Consider the following 22,957-nt stretch of genomic DNA (forward strand, 5'->3'; position numbering starts at 1 on the left):
AGAGAAATTAGGGAAACTACACTTTTCACAACAGCATCCAAAAATATCAGAAAATGGAAAGATATCCCTTATTCCTGGAAAGGAAGAACCAATATAGTGAAAATGGCCATACTTTCAAAATTGTCATACAGATTCAATGTAATCCCAATAAAAATCCCAACAGCATATCTCACAGAATTAGAAAAAACAATCCTAAAATTCATTTGGAACCAGAAGAGACCTAGAATAGCAAAGGGAATTCTGGGCAACAAAGGCAAGGCAGGGAGTATCACAATCTCTGACTTTTAAATTATACTACAAAGCTACAGTGATAAAAACAGCATGGTACTGGCAAAAGAACAGACCTGTGTATCAATGGAACAGACTAAAGAATGCAGAAACAATTCCAGACATACTCAACCACCTTATCTTTGACAAAGGAGCCAAACACCTTCACTGGAAGAAAGATAAATGGTGCTGGAAAAACTGGCTTTCCACATGCCAAACAATGAAACTAGACCTATATCTTTCACCATGCACTAACCTAAAATCAAAATGGATCAAAGATCTAAATATTAAAAAGAGAAACACTAAATCTGCTGGAAGAGAGAATAGTTAAAACGCTTGAGGACATAGGAGTAGGCAAAGACTTCATGAACAAAACACTGACTGCATGGGAAATATTACAAAGAATCAACAACTCAGATCTCATCTTATTAAAAAGCTTTTGCACAGCAAGAAAACCACCAACAGAATGAAGAGACAATCCACAGGGTGGGAAAAAATTTTTGCCAGCTATTCTAATAAAGGACTATTATCTATAATATATGAAGATCTCAAAAAAATCAGACCCCCCCAAATTTAAAGACCCAATGCAAAGACAGGCATCTGAAATATAAAGAAGATGTGGTTTTTTTATACAAAGGAGCACTAGTCTGTCATAAAGATGGATAAGCTTGAGACATATCTAGCTAAATGAATGGACCTTGAGACCATACTCTTAAGTGAAATCAATTAGACACACATGTTTAAATACCGCATTGCTTCTCCAGTGTAACAAACCAAAAGTATAAATTAGGATCAAAATATATAAAAGACATTGGGAAATGGGAAGAAAATGTTTAAATGGGGAGAGAAGCAAGGGAAGGGGAAAGGGGAAAGAAAGGGACAAGGAAAAAAAAGAACAGAAGGAAAAAATGGAAACAAAGCTTTTGTAAATAAGGAAGGGAAGAAGGGTTGAAGGGAGGGGAGGGGAATGGAAAAATAAAGAAGGAAGATATATCATGTACAGGTACAAAGTCCCTATGATGAATGTTATCATTATGTATATCTAAAATGTACCAATTAAAAGAAAAGACTTGGGGTAAACCACTTGTGACTCCTCTTATCAGGAGGTATTTCTATTCTCGAATAAACCTTTCCTACTCTTAAAAATAAAACAACAACAACAAAGAAAATAACACTAGTGGTTAGCTAGGAGTCAGAGAGATCTAGGCAAAAAAGTACATTTCAGGATGAATACATAGGAGTAAAGGACAGCAGTATACCTGTATGCACACTTTCCATCAGCTGTTTTGGTTGTAATGGTAACGTGAGCCACATGGCTTATGCTGGCCAAAGCCTAGGGGAGACAATGAAACAGAATGAAATAAAAACAAATTGCTGAGTGAAAGTCATCTAAATTGTCTTTTCCATTTTGTATTAAGATGCAGCAACAAGGAACACTTTAATGACATATTTAAAAAAGGATATAAAATTGAATCTGTAGCATAATCACTAGAGCAAGAGAAAAATTTATATTTAAAAGTCCAAAAGGAAACACACTAAGGCTTTAATGTATTAACAGCAATTGTATTCAGGTGACAGAACTATAGCCTTCCATTACTGTTGCAAATACCTGAGACAATCAACTTATATAGGGAAAGGTTTATTTTTGGCTCAGTTTCAGAGTTCAGTCCATGATTATTTGATCCCATTGCTTTTGGGCCTGTTCTGAGGCACCACATCATGGTGAGGAACACATTGGGGAGCAAAAGCACACATCTCATGGGATGCCAAAAGACAGAAAAGAAGAGGAAGGGATGCCCTAGCCCCTTAAAGGGCACATTCCCCAATGACCTGAAGACCATTCACTAGGCTCCATTTCTTAAAGTTTCCATCTCCTCCCAATAGCACCAAGCTGGGAGACAAAGGCGTTAATACACAGGTGTACTAGGGACATTTCAGATCCAAATGACAGCAGGCATGCTTAACATACCCTGAATGACGTATCCTTCAGTAATTTAAAAATCTGCTTTCAGAAACAGATAATGGAATTATTGCTAATATATGATGGCAGAGACTGTACTCAAAACTTTTATACAAGCAATTATAAGTGTGGGATTAAAAAATTAAAATTACTCAATTAAAACAAAACAAATTTCAAAAACTTATGACCCTTTTTCCCCCTTATAACCAAGATTGGTTTCATGGTCCTTTGGGATCTTTTCACAAAAAGGACATCATCATTAGTATGTAAACATGCAACACATGAATTGTGCTACAATGAAGTCTGTGTGACAGCATCTATACAGCTGAGGCAGCTTCAGTTCATTAGAAGGAACTTGGTTCAACAGACCAAGACAGGAAGACTGCTTGAGCAAGCACAGGAGTTAGAGACCAACTTCAGCAAAAGAGACCCTGTTTCAAAAACAAAAACCAAATAAACAAAAACACAAAACAGGGCTCAGCCTCAAAAATGACTTGGTCTTAGCTAAATCTCCCTGCTTTATGTAATTTTCATCATCAAAAAATGTAAATGATTTTGAGACTTGTGTAAGGATGGACATTAAATATGCACAGTAGTACAACAGTACCTAACACCAGAGAGAGTGCCACTACACATGGCACAGCAGAGGCTCCTGCTACTTCAACATGGCCTTTCCAGTGGAACAAATAGTGAGAAGCACAGACTGGAGTCAAAGTACCTAGGTCAATCCCTCTCTACTACTTTCTAGGTGTATGCGCTGGCCATGTTCTTAATCACTATGTGTCAGTTTCCTCATGTAAAACAGGGCAATGGTACAATCTACTCTGTGGGGCTACTGTTGGGAGTAACAGGTAATACATACATACATACATGGCCCTGAGAATCACTGCTTGCACAAAGCAATCCCTTAATACATCTTCCCTGACTAATTACAGTGAAATAGTAACCCTAAAGATATTCCACAGTTAGGCTAAGGCTCTAGGAGACCATAGGCTTGGAAACTGACTCAGGGAATTGCAAAGTCAGGATGAAACTGTAATCCTACAGCTTGACCTGAGGCAGCCTCAGGATAAAAGTATCCTGATCAGAAACAATTTGGGGGTCACTGTAAAAGAGTGCCTGAGACCATCTTGGTTTGATCTAAATTGTCCTAAATTACAGATACTTGGTCATAGCTACCTTTTAGTTTTTAAAAATTAAATACATAAATTTAAAAACAACAGAGGCCTAAAATGAAAAGTAACAGGCTTTTTTCCTCTCCCTCACCTTTACTCTCCTTTCTTCCAAATAACTAAACAGTTTCTCTGATCCCCTAGGGCCCACAGAACCCCTGCCAAAACCTTGATTTCAGCCCAATGAGACCCACGTCTTCTGATCTTAAGAACCGTAAACAATACATATGTACTGTTTTAAACCATTAGTTTTATGGTAATTCAGGGGGCCAGCAGTAAAAAACTAAAAACATTTTAAAAACGTATTTTTTTACTACAGTAAATTTATCCTAAGGAAAAAACAAAACACAGTGTATGTATAAGAATATTCATCAGAGACTTAAACAGGAAAAAATGGCAGAGCCTAAATGTTCAAAATAAAATCACTTGAAGAAACTCCATATAGTACAATATTCATAACAGAATAGTATGTACTCATAAAAAACTATGTAGGCCTACATTTATTAGATGGAAAGGTATCCATAAGGAATTAAGTCATAAAAACAGAGGATCCCACTTTAGCCTCAAAAGTATTTTTTCTATTTTCTATATCATATATTTCTATAATTTTATCCACAAATATTTCAGTACAGTATCTTAAAATAAATTTTTTAAAAACTCCACAGTATTTTTTTTGTTCAGCATTAAGGATTGAATCCTCAAGGCTAAATTGCCAAGGCTGGTGATCTTCCTGCCTCAGCCTTCCATATTGCTGGGAATACAAGCATGTGCCACCCTACAGTATTTTATTTATCAAGAAAAGTAATAATTTCTACTCAATACCATCAAATAGCCAATCTGTGTTTAGCATCTTTAGCTCAAATTTTTTTTTTTTGGTACTGGAGATTGAACTTGGGACCTTGCACTTTGCAAGGCAGGCGGTGGCACCACTGAGCTAAATCCCCAGCCCTCATTTTTTTTTTTAACAATTCACTCAAACTAGGATCTAGGTAAGATCTGCTAAATGAAGTTTATTCACAGGCTTTTTTTTCTCTTGTGGCCCTAGGGCTTGAAAATTCTGAGCCAAGATCTTTTTAAGTTGCTAAGTTTCCCAGACTGGTCTTGAATTTGCAACCCTGTCTCTTCTGCTCTTCCAGAGTACTGGAATTACAAGCATGTGCCACCATGTTCAACTTCACAGTTCTCTTAAACCTCCTTTAATCTATAGTTCTCGTTTCCTTCTGTATCCTTTTTTTCCCCTGTAGTTTTTGTTCAAAGTCTTTTGTCCTGTAGTTTTCTCAGTATCATTTACTATCCTTACTTGTCCCCTGTAGGATCCATATGTTGGTATTTAGATCTATATATTGACTAGATGATTCACATTTGATTTTTTTTTTTTTTTGCCAAAAAAGCTACGTATGCTGCGGAAGCGCAAGGACCGGAGTTTGATCCCCAGTACTGAAAAAACAAAACAAAAAAGCTAGGTAGATGGTGTTCAGTACACACAACGTATAATATCCAGGGTTTAAAATACTTTATAGTGTATTAAGTACTGATGAATAAGTCATAGCCTTGGAAAGCTTAATTAAATTAAGTTAAAATTTGTATATACAATGGTACCTTGGTTCACAAACTTAATTCTTTCCACAATTCCAGTTCCAAAATTCGTTCCATGGATGCAATCAGAATTGTGGAAAGAATCAAGTTCGTGAACCAAGGCACCAGTGTCTAGGCAAATTTATGGTTCAGGAACACTTTTGTTTGCAAACAATTTGGTTCACAAACAGAAGCTTTTGGCAAAATTTTGCTTTTGTTTGCAAACTTTGCACTGGGTGACAAACACAACTGTGGTCATCTTTCCTACACAAACACATATGGAGCCATCTTTTCCAAAATCGTTGAACAAATTAAGTTTGTGAACCAAGGTACCACTGCATTTAACAAGTAAAAAATAGCAAATCTTGGTTTGCTTTTTGTTTTTGTTTTTTGAGACAGGGTCTCACTGCGTAGTTCAGGTTGGCCTTCAACTCACTAAGTATCCCAGGCTGGCCTTGAACTTACTGCTATCCTCCTGCTTCACCCTCCCAAGTGCTGCAGCACTATGCCTGGCAAAAATTACAAATCTTATTTACCTCTGTTGAGAAATATCTGCTGACAAATGACAGACAATGTCATCAGCAAGATAATTTACGTATTTCTTTAAACTTTAGCTTACCTCACCCCGAAAGCCATAAGTAGAAATAGTGGCTAAATCCTCAAAGGATTGCAGTTTACTTGTTGTGAATCTCTCGCACACAATTTCCAGATCTTCTTTCTAGTAGATACAGATAATTAGTAAATAATTATGTTATTCACTTTCCCAAATCTTTCTGAATTTCCATTTTATTGATTTAATCCAGGAAGGAATTCCTCTTAGAAGAGTTTAAAAAATAGCAGTAACTTCCTTACTTGGTGTCCAGAACACCACACTGCCCCGACATCCTCTTTCCTTACTAGGTTGTTTCTTCAGTGTCATTTGTTGCTTCCATGTCATGTCCCCATCTCCTAACACTACAGTCACCCAGGATTCCCTATCCTTAGACCTCTTCTCTGACTACACTCACTCTCTTGATAATTTCATTCAGTCTCATGGCCTTTTTTGAAAATTAGAAAATATTAATTTAAATCTACAGATAACCTTTTATTTTTATTTTTTGTGATATTGGGGATTGAACCTAGGGCCTCACTGAGGCTCGGGAAGCACTCTATCACTGAGCTTTTATAACTCATTTTTGAGACAAGGTCCCAACTGTACTGCCCAGGGTACCTCAAACTTGTAATCCTCCTGCATCAGTCTCCTGAGTGGCTGGAATTACTAGTGTGTACCTCCATGTCCAGCTAGATAACTTTTTAAATTGTAGTAAAAGACTTATAAAACTTTCATTTAACCATTTTTAAGTGTTAGAGTTCAGTGGCATTAATTACACATTGTTGTGCAACCATCATTACCATTCATGTTCAAAACGTTTTCATCTTCCCCAAACTGAATCTCTATATCTATTAAATAATAACTCTTTATCCTTCCTTAGCCCCTAGTCCCTGGCAATCATCATTCTTTTACATTTTGTGTCATATAATAGGAATCATATATTTGTCCTTTTTTAAAAAAACTTATTTCACTTCAAATCTTAAATAGCCACCTTAAATTTAACAGGCCCCCAGATGAACTTCCTATCTTCCCCTAAACCTGTTTCTTCCATAATCTTTCCGATCCCCAGTAAGGTAACGTTTTGTTTTTTTTTTCCATTTACAAGGCCAAAACCTTGAAATCATTCCTTCTCTCGGTCTGAATCAGCAAGTTCTGAGAGCTTTCGCCTTCATAATTAACTCAGAATCTCACTGTTTCTTACATCTTTACTGTGATCAAACTCATCCAAGGCATTGTTGCCCTTCCTGGACTGTTCCAAGAGCCTCCTTACTGCTTCCACTCTGTTCTGGTGCAGTCTATTTTCCACAAAGTAGAAAAAGGACTTTTTCTAAAACTCACCAAATCATGTATCACTTTGCTTAAAATCCTCTCTGTATCCTACCAGAGTCACTGAAAAGTCAAAACTTTCACCATTGGCCCTAAAGGTCCAGCATGTTTTCCTCCAGATCTCATCTCCTATTACTCTTTCCTTGCTCATTCCGCTCTTGACACACTGGCCTTCTTGCTGGTCATTAAATAAGCCAGGCATGTTTCTGTTGCGTAGTATTTCTTTTTAGTCTCTCTGCCCAGAACACTCATTCTTTTAACAGCCTCATGACTTGCTCCTTGATCTCCATCAGGTCTCTCCTTTAACATCACATTCATATTAGAGCCTTCCTGAACCATTCAACTTAAATTGTATCACTCCTCACTCTTATCTTCCCCTTTGCTTTAGTTTTCTCCACAGTACTCAACGCCACCTGACATACTATAGTATTTATTGTACCTGTTTATTGTTTGCTCCCCACTATTACAATGGAAGCACCAGAAGAGAAAGTAATTTTGTGAATTTTATTCAATACCATAGCCTCTGAACAGTTCCTACAATTACTCAATACATAATTATTATTGCAGTTGAATTTTTCACTCAAATATTCCCATTTACAAAGGCCTAAAGTTTACAGAATAGGGAGAAAGGTTCTACCTTTTCCTTATCAAACAAAGCACAGGAACATCTTGCTTCCCTGAGGTTTTACTTACCCTGATTCCAGTGCCATTGTCTTGGATCTGAATTAACTTTAGACCTCCCTCTTTAACGACCACTTGAATACTTGTGGACTTTGCATCTAAACTGGCAAATCAAAGAAAGAAAATAATTCATCATTCTGCAACTACTCTAATGCACATATTTTAATATGAACCAAACAAGTGCTAGATTAATGTGTTTTTCCTTTGTGTTACAGGCTCAATGTCTACATTATATGAGTTTATATCCTGTGAAAGAGAGAAGGGAAGAGCAAGTATCATTTCCAACAGGACATTCAGCAGTACTTCTCTTCTTCTATAGAAAAAGAAGTAGAGGGCCGGGGATTTGGCTCAGTGGTGCAGCTGCCTGGCTCACAAACACAAGGTCCTGAGTTCGATCCCCAGTACCAAAAAAAAAGTAGAGTCAGAAGTAGGATCCTTTTGACATATGCCTCTTACTCTCAACTAACTTTACTATTACTTCAACTTTATTCAACCTCTGGTTCTTCTAATAAAATGCCATTTAAAAATTAGAAATGTTTTTCTCTACCATTACCTTTTCTTTAAGAAAATATACTTATGATGAAGGAAAGAAAAAATGGCAATGCAGAAAGTTCTTTAGAAACTAATAAATCTTTTTTTTTTTTTGGTACTGGGGATCGAACTCAGGACCTTGCACTTGTAAGGCAGGTGGCAGCACCACTGAGCTAAATCCCCGGCCCAGAAGTTAATAAATCTTTTGTGCTTTCAAAGAGTAGCCTATAAGCAACGAGGAACTACAGAGAAAAGAAATTCAACCTGGGGCGGCATGAGAAAGAGAAGTTAGTGACTGAGTAAGAAAATTATTATTTATTCAAAAATAAGAAAATGTGTTAAATATTAAAGACCTTTCTCAGGAGCCCCAGCACTAAAGTTGTATTAGCCATCTTGACTTACATATTTAAAAGAGATTAAATGGATTCCATACAAAAATGTCTTGCAGAATTATAAGCCACTGAGCTAGTTTAATTTTGTTGTACAACATGCAGGCACAGTACAATAATTGACCCAATTTATTGTCAGTTCATTCTAACATTGTAGAAGCCAGACTACTACCGTTAGTACTGCCACAAATCAAAAGGAGAAAATATCCGGAGGTTCCCTGCTCCTTCTTTTGTCTGCCTTCTAATCCTCTTCCTTTCTGCGATCCTTTCTGGCTTATTTTTCTTTTAGCCTCGTTGCCCTGATGATTTATTTTTTCACAATGAAGCTCATTACAAACCTGCTATTCCTCACTGTATTTTTTTTCCCCTCTAATAATGTGGCTGACATTTCTAACAGCATCTGATTTTGGGGGGGGGGGGTACAGGGGATCAAACTCAGGACCTTGCGTTTCCAAAGCAGGCGCCGGAACCACTGAGCTAAATCCCCAGCCCCTGCAACTGATTTTAATACAAAGGATCTGACATAACGTTTAGGCTCATTATGGGGCTCTTTCTTTTTGAGGTTTACAATCTTACATACAGCCCCCCACCCCGCCACCCCCGCTTTTTAACCTCTTTCAGGCGCAATGCTTGCGACGTCTCTTAAGCTTCAGAGTCAAAGGAAGCTCCATAAAGTCAGGCATCTTTGAAGTGCCTCCCCCCAAAACAAGGGCAACTAGTGGAAGTTAAGCCCAAAGCCTATTATCCTGTCCTAAAATTCCAACGATTTATTCTGAATGAAACTGAAAAAGGAACTGTGTCCCTGAGTGTGTATGATTTCTGGAATGATCAACTGACAACATGATATCCTCTGAATAAAGATTTTTTTCCCCACCAGAAGCTTCTGTACTTTATATCTTTAATTTCGTAATTTTTGCATATATAATTGTAAGCAGTTTCTCTACTTAACAGCACTATTAAAACAATATCACATATACACCTCTACTAACACCTCAAACATCCACAAAGGCCCCGCGAGAGCGCTCAGGAACCTCACTTCCAGGGAAGGGAGAAGGCAGGACCTGCATTAGCCTAAGGTTCCCGTGGCCTCCCCCGCCCCCTCCGAGCATGCGCCGTATGCGCTTCCGTCCAGGGAGGGAGGCGTGTCCGCGCCATTCAGCGGAGCGGCCCGTTAAGGCGTAGCCTTTAAGGGAATTTGGCTCAACTGCACGCTGCACCGTACCAGTTTTCAATCATCTCTTTGATGGCATTAGCAGGCCGCTGGATAACTTCTCCCGCTGCGATGCGGTTCACCACGGTCTCATCCAGCCGCCGAATAACCCCAGCCACGAGCGACATTTTGACGCCCGAGAAGCCCACGAGAAGCCTAGATGCCTACCGGAAGTGACTTTAGCCAATCACCTCGGTTCCTCGTGCCCACGTTTTTCCTTCCATTCCCGCTCACGACATCCTGCACCGCCCTTCAGCGGGAGCTATTGATTGGGCAATTTATATGCCAGTCAAGTTTCTTAAATGCGTGTGTTTCTGGATCTCTTCCTCCCTGAAGCATCTGAGGCCCACTAGCTTGGAGAATGTGAGCTTGCGCAATAGAGAGCACTATCCGCGTTTCCTATTGGTTCTTTTATAGGAGCTGCTGGAGAATACGAAATCTCCAGCCAATAGGAAGGGAGCTGTCACAGCAGCGGCTGTTGTCTTTCCGCTGAGGTGATCTGTCGCAGAGCCGAAGGAGGTGCTTTTCTGCAGTGCGGCTCCTCCCCTCTGCTTGTGGCCTCTCTGAGGTTTGCGGTACTCTTGTGGCTTCCCGCAGAATGTGGATGACGCCCAAAAGGAGCAAGATGGAAGTCGACGAAGCTCTTGTTTTCCGGCCCGAGTGGACCCAGCGTTACTTGGTGGTGGAGCCTCCGGAGGGCAACGGTGCTCTGTGTCTGGTGTGTCACCGCCTGGTCGCTTCTACCCGCGAACGCGATGTCAGGCGCCACTACGAGGCAGAACACGAATTCTACGAGCGGTATGTGACGGAGGAGGAGCGCGCGGCCCTAGTGGAGCGTCTCCGTCAAGGCGATTTGTCTATCGCCGCCATGCTCACTCCAGAGGAGAAAGCTGCGCGTGCAGGCCTCGGGCTCTGCCGCCTGTTGGCTTTGAAGGGCCGCGGCTGGGGTGAGGGGGACTTTGTGTACCAGTGCATGGAGGTGTTTCTGAGAGAGGTACTGCCTGATCACATAGGCGTCCTGGAAGGGATTGATTTATCTCCGGAGATCACAAGGCAGAGAATTCTGAGCATTGACAATAATCTACGCAGTCAACTTTTTAATCGAGCCAGGAGCTTTAAGGCCTATTCCCTTGCTCTGGATGACCAGGCTTTTGTGGCCTATGAGAACTATCTCCTCGTCTTTATCCGTGGCGTGGACTCTGATTTGGAGGTGCAAGAAGACCTTCTTACTATAATCAACCTGACTCATCACTTCAGTGTTGGTGCGCTCATGTCGGCAATTCTAGAGGCCCTGCAGACAGCAGGGGTTAGCTTGCAGCGAATGGTTGGACTGACTACGACTCACACTTTGAGGATGATTGGTGAGAATTCCGGACTTGTCTCTTACATGAGAGAAAAGGCTGTAAGCCCTAACTGTTGGAATGTTATCCACTATTCAGGATTTCTTCACTTGGAACTATTGAGTTCTTATGATGTAGATGTTAATCAGATCATAAATACCATATCCGAATGGATAGTCATGATTAAGACCAGAGGTGTTAGGCGACCCGAGTTTCAGCCTTTACTAACTGAGTCTGAATCAGAGCATGGCGAAAGGATCAATGGACGATGTCTGAACAATTGGCTTAGAAGAGGGAAAACTTTAAAATTAATATTTTCACTAAGAAAGGAAATAGAAGCATTCTTGGTTTCAGTAGGGGCAACAACAGTCCATTTCACAGACAAGCAGTGGCTTTGTGACTTTGGCTTCTTGGTGGATATTATGGACCACCTTCGAGAACTCAGTGAAGAATTGCAAATTAGTGGAGTTTTTGCTGCTACTGCCTTTGACCATATTTGTACTTTTGAAGGTAAGCTGAATTTGTTTCAGAGACAAATTGAGGAACAAGATTTAACAGACTTTCCTGCCTTCAGTGAAGTTGTTGATGAGCTTAAACAACAATTTAAGGAAGATCAAAAAATATTTGAGCCTGACAGGTATCAAATGGTGATCTGTCGTCTACAGAAAGATTTTGAGAGACATTTTAAGGACCTCAGATTCATTAAAAAGGACTTAGAACTTTTTGCAAATCCATTTAACTTTAAGCCTGAATATGCACCTATTTCAGTAAGGGTGGAGCTAACAAAACTTCAGGCAAACACTAACCTTTGGAATGAATACAGAGTCAAAGACTTGGGCCAGTTCTATGCTGGATTGCCTGCTGAATCTTACCCAATTATCAAAGGAGTTGCCTATAAGGTGGCATCCTTGTTTGATAGTAACCAAATCTGTGACAAGGCTTTTGGATATTTGACACGAAACCAACACACATTGAGCCAGCCATCGACAGATGAGCATCTTCAAGCCCTCTTTCGGGTTGCCACAACTGAAATGGATCCGCGTTGGGATGATCTTATGAGAGAAAGAATTGAATCTAATCCATAAGTCTGTAGTACAGCACTGGAACAAGAATTCAGTTCTAAAAGACAAAAAAAATTTTTTTTTAAGTTTACTAGTTTGAATTACTGGAAAACACCAAATTTATTACAAGACATCGAAATGGATCAGAATTCAAATTCTTCCAACAGTTGCCTTTTTTTCATCTCATATGGCGACATAGGACTGAAACATGAGAATTCCACTTCTTTAAAAACTTAGCTTAATGGTGTAGTCATTGTCTTTTAATTTTTATGGTATAATAGATTTTAACAAAGTTTAGTGTGAGTTGAATTAGAAGTCTGTTTTTAAGGTGTTCTTAAGAGATATGCCAAAAATTTTAGTTCTTTAATATAGTGTTAAAATTCTGATAATCTAAAATCGTCAACTCCTTAAGTGTATTTGAATCAATTTACAAAAACTGATAGCAGGTCACAAGTTTCTGAAAAAGAAAAGCATAGGAACATACAGTGGAGGTATTTTTGTCTAACAAAATGTTTGAGACTATTTTTTTAAAGCATTTCTGAGTCCAAAGCACATATTGACAGATTTTCTCCCTCACCTTCTCCCCACCCACCCCACTGATATTATTAGTAGGAATTACTCCAGATTTTAATCGGAGAAGCAAAAATTATTTTTAAATTGCTGATTTAGAAGACTTTCTATAGTTCGGGGTTTCCTAAATTATCACTATTGGGATTTCCCATGAATTTTTCACAACTAGGGGCTGTTTTATCAGCTTGCTTTTTACAGGACTATGGTAAGTATAGAATTTTAACCATTGCCAGTTAGTAATTCTCTTTTCTACCCTGGACAAAAGTTTCACTACCAAAAGGGTGAAGAAAAAGATTTTTGCACTTCAGGATCAGGAGGTGTGAGATCTTTTTGTTTATCTATATCTGCATGGCCTTATAAAGAAATCTTGGGTAAAGGAAACACTTTATTTTAAAATGATACAATATCAGATTTTTTTTTTTTGGTACCGGTTATCAAACTCGGGACCTTGCACTTGTGAAACAGGCGGCAGCACCACTGAGCTAAATCCCCGGCCCCAATATCAGATTTTGTTAGCTGCTGTACAGATTTATTCTGGAATTTAAAACTGTTCCACACATTCAATAGTTAAGACAGTACACAAGTAGAAATATTTCAAATCTCAAGAAGCAGCCTTATTTACAGACTGTAGGAATTCTGTATTTCTAGTGAGACATTGGCTTTGTGCCATGACATTTAATAATTTTCAGCGTATGTTAGCTGTACAAAGTCCAATATGTGAAACTGCTTTAAAAATAATACCTAACTTGTAACTCATAGATTCTCAAGTACAATTTGAAAACTTGTGCTACTAAGTCCTGTCTTACCTACTGTAGCACATTATTCTATGGTCACTAATCTGGTAAATTTGCAGAACCGGGATACAACTGAGAATTTCGAAGGACCTAGTACCTAGGCAATCTTGAGTAGAAGTTGTAAGAGCTTAAGGACCAAAGTTAAATCATGGTTCTCAACCAGAAGGTAGTAACCCTTGCAGTGGATGCTGGGAAATATTTTTGGGCATCTTACTGGTTGTCATATTTAATGGGGTGTGTGTGTGTGTGCTGGTATTTAAACCTAATGATTCCTTCCCCCTTGCAGTGCACAGGACAGCCTGGCATGATGAAGAATTCTCTCTCCCAAAGTGCCAGTAGACCCCTCTCCCCATGTACATTATCTTATTTCAAGGGACAGGTCAAATTACCAGTAGAAGATAATTGGAAGACAAATTGGACAAATCGAGGGAATGCTTGATAGGAAAGATTAATTCCAACATTTCAAGGTTGGGTGGTAAGGTCAGTAAAGGCATTGATGGATTCCAGGAGCTCACAATAGTGTTTGTAAATCAGTTTAATATTGAATCAGATTAAGGGGTTCTATCACTTCTTGGCCTTTTGGCTAAGATCAAGATTAAGGGGCTCTGTCATAATTAGGGCAGAAAAAATAAGTGTGGAGAAAGTATGGTTTGGTCAGCAAAGATTAAGATTAATTTTTCAGATTAAATATCTGAAAAAACAACATAGTGAAAAACTGAAAACAAAACAAAAAATCTACCGGTAATTTCCTGGTAACTTCAAGTATTGTCTTTCATAGCAAATGCTTTATTAGTTGAAAGATTGGAAGACCTGGAAGCTGTTTCTGCTTTCTAGTCTTAGTTCCTCAGATACTGAAATCTTGTACATTTTGTGAAGTTCTAGTATGTTTTGCTTAAGATGATATTAAAGTTAGTTTATATCATCTAGTCAGTGTGTTGGGGGTGGGTGGGAATATAAGCCAAGGATTTAAAACTTGATCCTTGACACCAGGGGATTTGCTAAAGCTAGTCTTGTTTGTAGAAAAAAAAAAGTGTATTTTACTGTTTTCTGTATAAAGTAATTTTGTAGCTGCATGCTAGTCTTTTTTCTTTTAAATATATAGTTATTGATCCTATTGTATTGGTGAATATAGTTAAAATAAGTACTATTTTTGAAAACTCAATGTCCTTAACAGCTACTTCCCCATATCTCCTATTTCCACTAATTGTCTTGAAAGATTTGCTTTCCCTATCTCCCATATTGCTACTCAAACTGTTCCACCAAACTCACTACTTGTCAAAATTATTGAAATACTCTGTTACTTTAGTTTAGCTTTGAGGAGATAATCTCCTCCAGGCATGCATCCTCATTCTTTGCAGGCCCCTTTTCCCTTAAGTATCTGTCCTTAAGATTTTACTTTATTAATTTTTTCAAGTCTGCCTAATCATTCTTGCTCTTATCTACCTTGAATTATATCCTTGGCTGATCTCATTTTCTCCTGTGGCTTCAGTTACCACCTATATGCAGATGCTCCCAAATTCATATCCCCTTTCTAGATTTTTTTTCCTAAGTCATAACTAATTGCTAACATAAATCCACTTACGCTGTTTCACAGGCACTGCAACATGCCATTGATCTTATCCACAAACTTGCTTTTGCTCTCTTTTTTTCATAGATAGCTCTATCACTACCAACCATCCAATTTCCTGTACCCAAGCAAAAATTGAATCTAGTCATGTCACGCCACTGCTTTCACCATTGTTAGTAGAGTGAAATACAAATTTCTGTTCATCTTTCAAGTCTCTGTTTATATGCTACTTCGTCTAGGAAGCCTTCATTGGTGCCTTCTGGACCAGGTGCCCCATCTGTGCACTCCCTATACTCCCTGTGCTTTCTTAGCCATACACTTAGCACCTGTTACTGCTGCTTATTGATCATTGCTAGAGTAAGCCTTATAAGGGCAGGGACCATAATAAGTCTTGCTCACTGTTAATGTCTCTAATGCTTAGCACAATGCCTGGCATTTGAGTAAATGTTTGGATAAGTAAATATTTGTGTAGTGTTTTATGATCTTTGAAGCTCTTTTACAGTTTCATTTGATCTTTACAGTCATCCTGTCTGTTCATTGGATAGCTCTTAGCCATATACTATAAATGAAGCAGTGAAGCTAAGTTCTTTGTGACTAGGAACCTTGTTATTGTATTCCCAGAATTTAGTGCGGTGCTTAGCATGTGATTGGAATATTGTGAATGTTGTTAAGGAAACAAACAGATTGCTGCGTTCCCTAGCAAACCCAGTTGTATTCACATAAATCTACTTTGTAATATTAAGTACATTCATGATATAAAGTATTTTTTTTTAATTTCCAAAGGAACCAACATATATAGAGAAAAGATTGGACAACTATTTAAATTAAACTAAGATAATACTTCAGTAATTAAAACTCAGTAATTAAAATTCAGTTTTGGAGAAAGAATGCCATATACAAGTTAATATCCATTTTTCCTTTTGTAGGCATCAAACCTAGGAGAAAACGGCATGTTATTTTCTTGTTACTTTGCTTTACAGCTGATTTCCGACTCTTCTGGAATTTAAAAGTAAGTAAATTTAACAGAATATAAGAAGGATGACAGGCCTTCAGGTTACTAGATACTCGTTTCACTTGCTTTCCTACCTGCAGAATGTCCTCATCATCTCCCCAAGGGAGAAACCCAAATATGATATCTAATTAATGTGTACTTTTAGATTTGCTACATTTCTTTGCTTTCTTCTTCCCATGCCTCTTGGAATTTAATTTCTGCTTAACATGGGCCTTTTGGGTTTAAGTAAGAAAGCCATACCCTTAATCTCTTTTCTTAAATAACTTTTGTTAAATTTGAAGCATTAAGTGTTGTTACACTCTTGATTGGACTTTTTAGTCTGAGGCACATAAATTCATTCAGAGATCTTAACAGTAGGTGTGACAGTCATCTTTGCTGCAGCAGTAGGTTTTATGCAGCCTTTGGGTTAAAGGATTTCTAATTTTTATCTTGTGATTGAAAAGTTGTCTCATACTACCCAGTAAATACTTGAAATTATGATTTCTTTGTTCTCTTCATTTCTACCTGCAAACTGACCAGTTCCTTTCTGAGTTCATCTCCTCTGTACATTTTGCCAAATGCAGCCAACAACAACAAAATAATTTATTTTTTAATATTTTTTTTAGTAAAGAATAGGTTATCTGCCTTCCTGTTTATCTCAAGGGATAGTTTCACCTCTCTATAATAGCAGTTGCCTCTATGTAAGTTATTTCTTCCATCCTCCAATAGAAATTTGCTGAATGTCTACCAACTAATCACTAAGCCAGTGTGTTAAATATTTTAGTTCTTTGGTCCTTTCAGAACAGGGAACCAATTCCTGTTTCAGGATGGGCTAGGCTGCCATGAGGTAACAACTGCAAAATCTTAATATTTCAGACAATTTGTCTATTGCACCTTGGCTAAGGACTGCGCTAGGTAAGGAGCTGTCAAACTACAGCCCACAGATAAAATGTCGTGTTTCTAAATAAAAGTTTATTGGAGTACAGTCTTGTCCATTTATGTGTTGTCTATGGCTGCTTTTTCTCTACAGTGGTAGAGTTAGGTAGTTTCAGTAGAGTAGATATCCCACAATACTTAAAATATTTACTTTGTGGCCCTTTATAGAAAAAAGATCACTGGTCCCTGCTCTAAATTGTCCTCATTCTGGACAAAGGCTGACAGAGCAGATAGCATCAAGGTTTGGCTGCTCACTTTGGGAAATGAAAAAAGAAACTTGGGCAAGTAACTTGTAGGTCCTTACAGCCCTTGGCCACATGAAAGTTGAAGAAGAAGTATAAATCATCCCATGTATTGCAGAGGAAAACCAGAAATATTTGGAAGACAAATGCTATCTTTTAACATATCTCTCCATTTATATAATTTTTCAGTATATTTTTGCTTTTTTATTGAGATAAAACTTAAAAGTTTACAAGTATAAGTGTATACCTCAGTGGATTTTTATATATATCCTTGAATGCACTACCCAGATCAAGGTAGAAAATATTTGTTGCCCCAGGAGGTACTTTATACCTCCCATACACAGATAACTGATATTCTGACCTTTATTGTCATCAGTTTGTTTTGCCTGTTTGAAAATTATATGTAAATTGGATGGTTATATGCAGTTTTTTGTTCAACATTGTCTACAAGAGTAATCTATGTTGTATGTAAAAGCAGTACGTGTTTTACCTGTGTGTAGCATTCCATTATATGACTGTAATACAATTTATTCAGTCTAATGTTGATGGAAATTTGGATTGTTTCCAGTTTGTGGTCTTTATGAATAAAGTTGTTGTGAAAATTTTTGTGTCTTTTAGTGAACATAGGTACCAATTCCTTTTGGTATACTCTTTGGTACCCTACATCCATATTTCCTTCATGCAGATTTTTTTTCCATGTAGCAAGAGTGATTCTTATTTTAAAAATAAGATAGACAATGCCAGTTCTTGCTTCAAAATCCTTTAGTGACTTTGTCTAGACATGGTGGCATATCCTAGGCTGAGGCAGGGGATTGCAGGTTCAAGGCCAGCGTGGCTAACAGCAAGACCTTGTCTTGAAAAAAAAAGAAAGAAATTGAAGGACTGGGTATCTACCTCAGTGGTAGCACTCTTACCTAATATGTGGAAAGCCCTGAATTCAATCCCTAGTACTGCAAAAAACCCCCATAAAAACCTAAAGTCTTTGCCATGACCTGTAAGGTCCTGTATAATTCGGACCACTCTGTTCTGACCACTCACTGCTTGTAAATTTGAGGATCAAGTGATGTGACTGTCTTTAAAGGAGGTTGTAATCAAAGAGGTTTTGTTTTTGTTTTTGGTGCTGGAGATTGCATGGTAAACACATGCTCTGCCACTGAGCATGTCTAGCCCCAGTGGTTTTGATGTAAACCATAACACTGGTTTATGATAAATTAATTATCCCAAGGAACACTAATATTTAACTCCTGGAAGAGATTTAGAGATTAAAATACAAAATTTCCTTGATAAATTTTTTTAAATGTGTAAAGGCTTATATTTTAGTTTTACTGGTTATAAATTACCACCAGATTGGTTATGAATTACTGTAATTGGTCAATTCTTTGAAGAATAGGTAGGGGCTGGGAGCTGGGGTTAGAGGCAGGAGGAAGGCAGTGGGATAAACAACTAAAATCTTAAGTCCAAAATAGTCACAATAAGGGACTTTCTTAAATGTACCATTGTTAGTACAACTTTTTATAACTTGATGTGCACTTGAAGTGCAAGAAACTACACATATGTAAAGAATAAAATTTGTTTACAATAAGCTCATGAATCTACCACAAGACAATGAAACCACTCGAAAAGTTTGCATTTGGCTTTGACTAATGGGAAGGGAAATTTATAGCTTTAAAGGAGAGGAAAAGCACTTCATTGAAAGGAGCTGTCTCAGTTCAGACTGCTGTAACCATTATTTCTCAGTTATGGAGTCTAGGGAGTTCAAAATCAAGGTACCTTATGATAGTGTCTGGTGAGGATTACTTCCAGTGGTTTACGGATGACCATCTCATTTTATCTTCATGGTGGAGAGCAAGAAGCGAGAACAAGCTCATATGTTTTTAATAAGTTCACCAGTCCCACCGTGAGGGTCCACCCTTATCACCTAATTGCTTACCAAAAGCCCCATCTCTTAATATCACACTGGGGGTTAGGATTGCAACATTGGAATTTGGCAGGGGACAGACATTCTGCCTCTAAAAGAATATGTGGGGACATGTCTCAACCACTATTATCTACTTTTCCTCCCTGTATCTTTTTCTTAGCATGTTCCCAGTCAGCCTCGGTATACCTCGCTGGTTTCTGTAACAATTTCACTCCAGTGCCACTGATTCATTCTGCTTATATGCCAATTGCATATTCCTGGGCAGGAACTTTTGGCAGTTCAGTTTTAATGTTATCTCCCTGAGGCCAGGCATATACTTGTAGCGAGATGAGTGGTGGTTATGAAGGGGGTGGGGGAGGGGGAAGTTCCATACTGTTTGGTAGATCTCCCTGGTTGCACACTAATTTGCACCAGTTTAAGAGGGGAAAAAAAAAAAGGAATGATTAGAGAGATACAGGAGTATTTCATGGAAGCCAGGTAAAGGAATAAAACTCAGCAATCAACAATTGTATAATTATTCTCTCTGAACACTAGCTTCAATTGCTCACTTTTTTTCATGGAGAACAGTTGTTATTCAGGCCACCATTCCTGTGGTTGGGTGGATAGAGAAGACTAAAGGAGGGCTTGGGCTGAGCAGGCACACCAAAAGCTGTCTTATTCAGTCATCCTAATGAGTATATTGCCTCATCTTAGAGTTCTCATTGACCCTTCTCAGTCAGAATTTATGGAACTATTAAAAGTTCCATTTATTTATTCCAACTCCTTTACCATATAAAGAAATTGAGTCCCACAGAAGTGGTTTAAAGTTATTCTGAATTACTAAGCAGAGCTAGGACGAAAGTCCAGTTTTCTGACCTGTTCCATGTTTTCCGCATTCTGCCATTGCTTTCATTACCAGACTGGCCCCATGTTCCACTCATTTTCACGAACAACCTGTCTTCACGGTGGAAAGCCTCAGAATCCTCATAGTCTTGTCCTTTGGTTCTGGCGAGCAGTGGCTAAGACTGGATATCTCTCTCAGTGACTACACAAATCTTGTAGTAAATTTCTTTGAGATATCAATATATTGGATATATAATAAATACAAAATTTTCAAATTTGATGTATACATTGTGAAATGTTTTTTGGTTTTTTGTTTTTTTTTTTTTGTACTGGGGATCGAACGCAGGACCTTGCACTTGTGAGGTAGGCATGGTGCCACTGAGCTAAATCCCTGGCTCCGTGAAATGTTTAAAAGGCACAAATATTTCTTGTTTCTAGAGAGCCTTAAAAAGCTATCTAAAAATGGAGTTGATGCTACTTTAATTATTAATAACTTTTCCATTTCAGCCACATCGCTTACATATATAATTAAGTTTCATTTATTTGTTTAGGAAAGTTTCCATAAGTTTTTCAAATATATTGAGTTATTCATGGCATTTTTGCTTTATCTTCTCTGTATTTGGTTTTACACCCTCTCTCATTACTAAAGTTTGGTCTTTCTCTTTCTTAGCCTTACTTCTAAGTTTTTGTTTTGCTTTGTTTTTGGTTTTGGTCATTTTCAAAAGGATTGCTCCTGCACTTATATAATAGTGTTATTTCAATTTATTGATTTCTGCATTTATGTGACTTTTTTTTTTTTTTTTTTTTTGAGGCAGGGTCTTGCTATGTGGTTCAGGCTGGTCTGGAACTCATACCAATCCTCTTGCCTCAGCCTCCCAAGTGCTGGGATTACAGGATCATTCTTTATTTTCTTATCTTTTTTCCATTAGATTATTTTCTACATCCTTGCACTGAATACTTTCAAATCTTTTTAAAGAAATTAATCTATTCCTCATTGTACATCAGACCCTCTATAAATATAAAATAAATTTATTTTAAAATGTTTTTATAAGTACATCTGCTGTACATAATGATTACATTCATTGTGGGAAGCTGGTACATGTATATAACATACTATATCTTAATTATTTTTACTTTCCATTTCCTTCCCTTTCTCCCTCCGTCTACAAAGGATGTATCTGTTTCCTATTGTCTACCTTGTATCTTGCTCTTTCTACTTTTAGTTTTTTGAGGAATCTCTATTCTTATTTCTATAATGGTTGTACTAGCTTATATTGCCACCAACAGTGTAGAAAGGTTCCTTTTTCCCCACAGCCTCTTCAATATTTGTTATTATTTTATTTTTTGATGATTGCCATTCTTTCTGGAGTAACATGAATTTCAGTGTTGTTTTAATTTACATTTCCCTAATGCCTAGAGATGTCAAACATTTTTTTGCGTATTTATTGGCCATTTGTACTTCTGAGAATTGTCTGTTCATTCCAGTTGCCTATTTTTTTTGTTGGATCTTTTATTTGGGGGTTCTAATTTTTTTGAGTCTTTTTATATTGTAGCTAGATATTAGTCCTCTGTCTGAGAAGTAGCTGGCAAATATTTTTTTCCCATTCTTACGTCTTCTCTTCATTCTGTTGGTAGTTTCCTGTGTTGTGCAGAAGCTTTAATTTGATATACTCCTGTTTGGCTCTTGATGTTATTTCTTGTGTAATTCAAGTTCTGTTCAGAAAGTCCTTGCCTACTTCTGTGTCTTCAAGAGTTTTACCTGTTTTATCTTCCAGCAGGTTAAGTGTTTCTATTTTAACATTTAGATCTTTGGTCATTTTTTATTTTAGTTTAGTACATGATGAGATATATGGGTCTAGATTCAATCTTCTGCATGTGGGAAGCCAGTTTTTTCAGCACCATTTGTTAAAGAATCTATTTTTCCTCCAGTGTGTGTTTTTGGCCCCTTTATCAAAGATCAGATGGCTGAGTGTACCTAGGGTGATTTCTGCATCCTCTACTCTGTTCCACTGATCCACATGTCTATTTTTGTGCCAGTGCCATGCTGTTTTTATTATATATCTTTGTAATAGTATGTCAGATCTGGGACAGTGATGCTTCCTGCTTTGCTCTCGTTATGCAGGATTGCATTTGCTATCCTGGGTCTCTTCTGATTCCTGTGAATTGTATGATTTTTTTTTTCCAGTTCTGTGCAGAATGTTACTGGGATTGCATTAAATCTATATATCAATTTTGAAAGTATGGCCATTTTGACAAAATTGGTTCTTCCTATCCAAGAACAGGAAATATCTGCCCAATTTCTGATGTCCTCTTTAATCTCCTTTTTCAGAGTACTATAGTTTTTATTATAGAAGTCTTTCACTTCCTTTATTAGGTTAATTCCTTTGTATTAATTTATTTGAAACAATTACCAATGGTATTGTTTTCCTAATTTCTTTCTTTGTGGGTTCTTTATTGGTATAGAGGAACACTATTGATTTTTGTGTTGATTTTGTATCCTGCTACCTTGCTGAATTGTTTATTAGTTCTAGGAGTATTTTGTGGAATTTTTGGGTCTTCTGCAAAAAAGGATAAATTTCTTCCTTTCTTACATGTACTTTCTTTTGTTTCTTTCCCTTGCCTGATTGCTCTGGTTTAAGTTTCAAGTTAGTTTTGTCAGATTGAGATAAAATCCTTCTGTACCTATTTTCTTCAGGATTTTTATCATGAACAGAGGTTGGATTTTTGTCAAAGGCTTTTTCTACATCTATTGAGATGATCATGTGATTTTTTTATCCTCGCTTCTGTTTATGTGATATATTACATTTATTGATTTCTGTATGTTGAACCATCCTTGCATCCTTGGACCAAGCCTACTTGGTCATGATGTATAATCTTTTAAAAAATTTGTTGCATTCAGTTTGCCAGGATCTTGTTGAGGATTTTTGCATCTATGTTCATTAAAGAGGTTGGCCTGTAGTTTTCTTTTTCAGTTTAGTCTTTGTTTGAAATCAAAGTAATGCTACCTTCCAGA

At 37.6% G+C, this 22,957-nt stretch overlaps 2 protein-coding genes across 8 annotated transcripts in view; one reads left to right on the forward strand and one right to left on the reverse strand.

The window, feature by feature from the left end:
- The window catches only part of Mlh1 (mutL homolog 1), a 52,053-nt gene extending 41,992 nt beyond the window's left edge, over positions 1–10,061 (reverse strand). For 3 of the 7 annotated variants that reach the window (XM_004857889.4, XM_021238684.2, XM_004857887.4), the window contains exons 1-4: positions 9,716–9,865; positions 7,586–7,676; positions 5,594–5,692; positions 1,527–1,600 (exon numbers count right to left, since the gene is read on the reverse strand). In XM_004857889.4, the coding sequence (XP_004857946.1) occupies positions 1,527–1,600; positions 5,594–5,692; positions 7,586–7,676; positions 9,716–9,831 (380 nt within the window). In that variant the 5' untranslated portion in view covers positions 9,832–9,865. The other 4 variants (XM_021238686.2, XM_087182085.1, XM_021238685.2 and 1 more) reach the window with 4 other exon arrangements.
- A 100-nt stretch (positions 10,062–10,161) lies between these two features.
- Epm2aip1 (EPM2A interacting protein 1) lies at positions 10,162–17,806 on the forward strand. The gene has a single exon (XM_004857885.4). It carries the CDS (start codon positions 10,302–10,304, stop codon positions 12,126–12,128), a length of 1,827 nt encoding a protein of 608 aa, XP_004857942.1. The 5' UTR covers positions 10,162–10,301; the 3' UTR covers positions 12,129–17,806.
- The last annotated feature ends 5,151 nt before the right edge of the window (positions 17,807–22,957 follow it).

Source organism: Heterocephalus glaber, unplaced genomic scaffold (assembly GCF_053883595.1).
Source record: "Heterocephalus glaber isolate CG9 unplaced genomic scaffold, H.glaber_assembly_v1.0 deba00001472, whole genome shotgun sequence".
In the NCBI taxonomy this organism is placed as follows: domain Eukaryota; kingdom Metazoa; phylum Chordata; class Mammalia; order Rodentia; family Bathyergidae; genus Heterocephalus; species Heterocephalus glaber.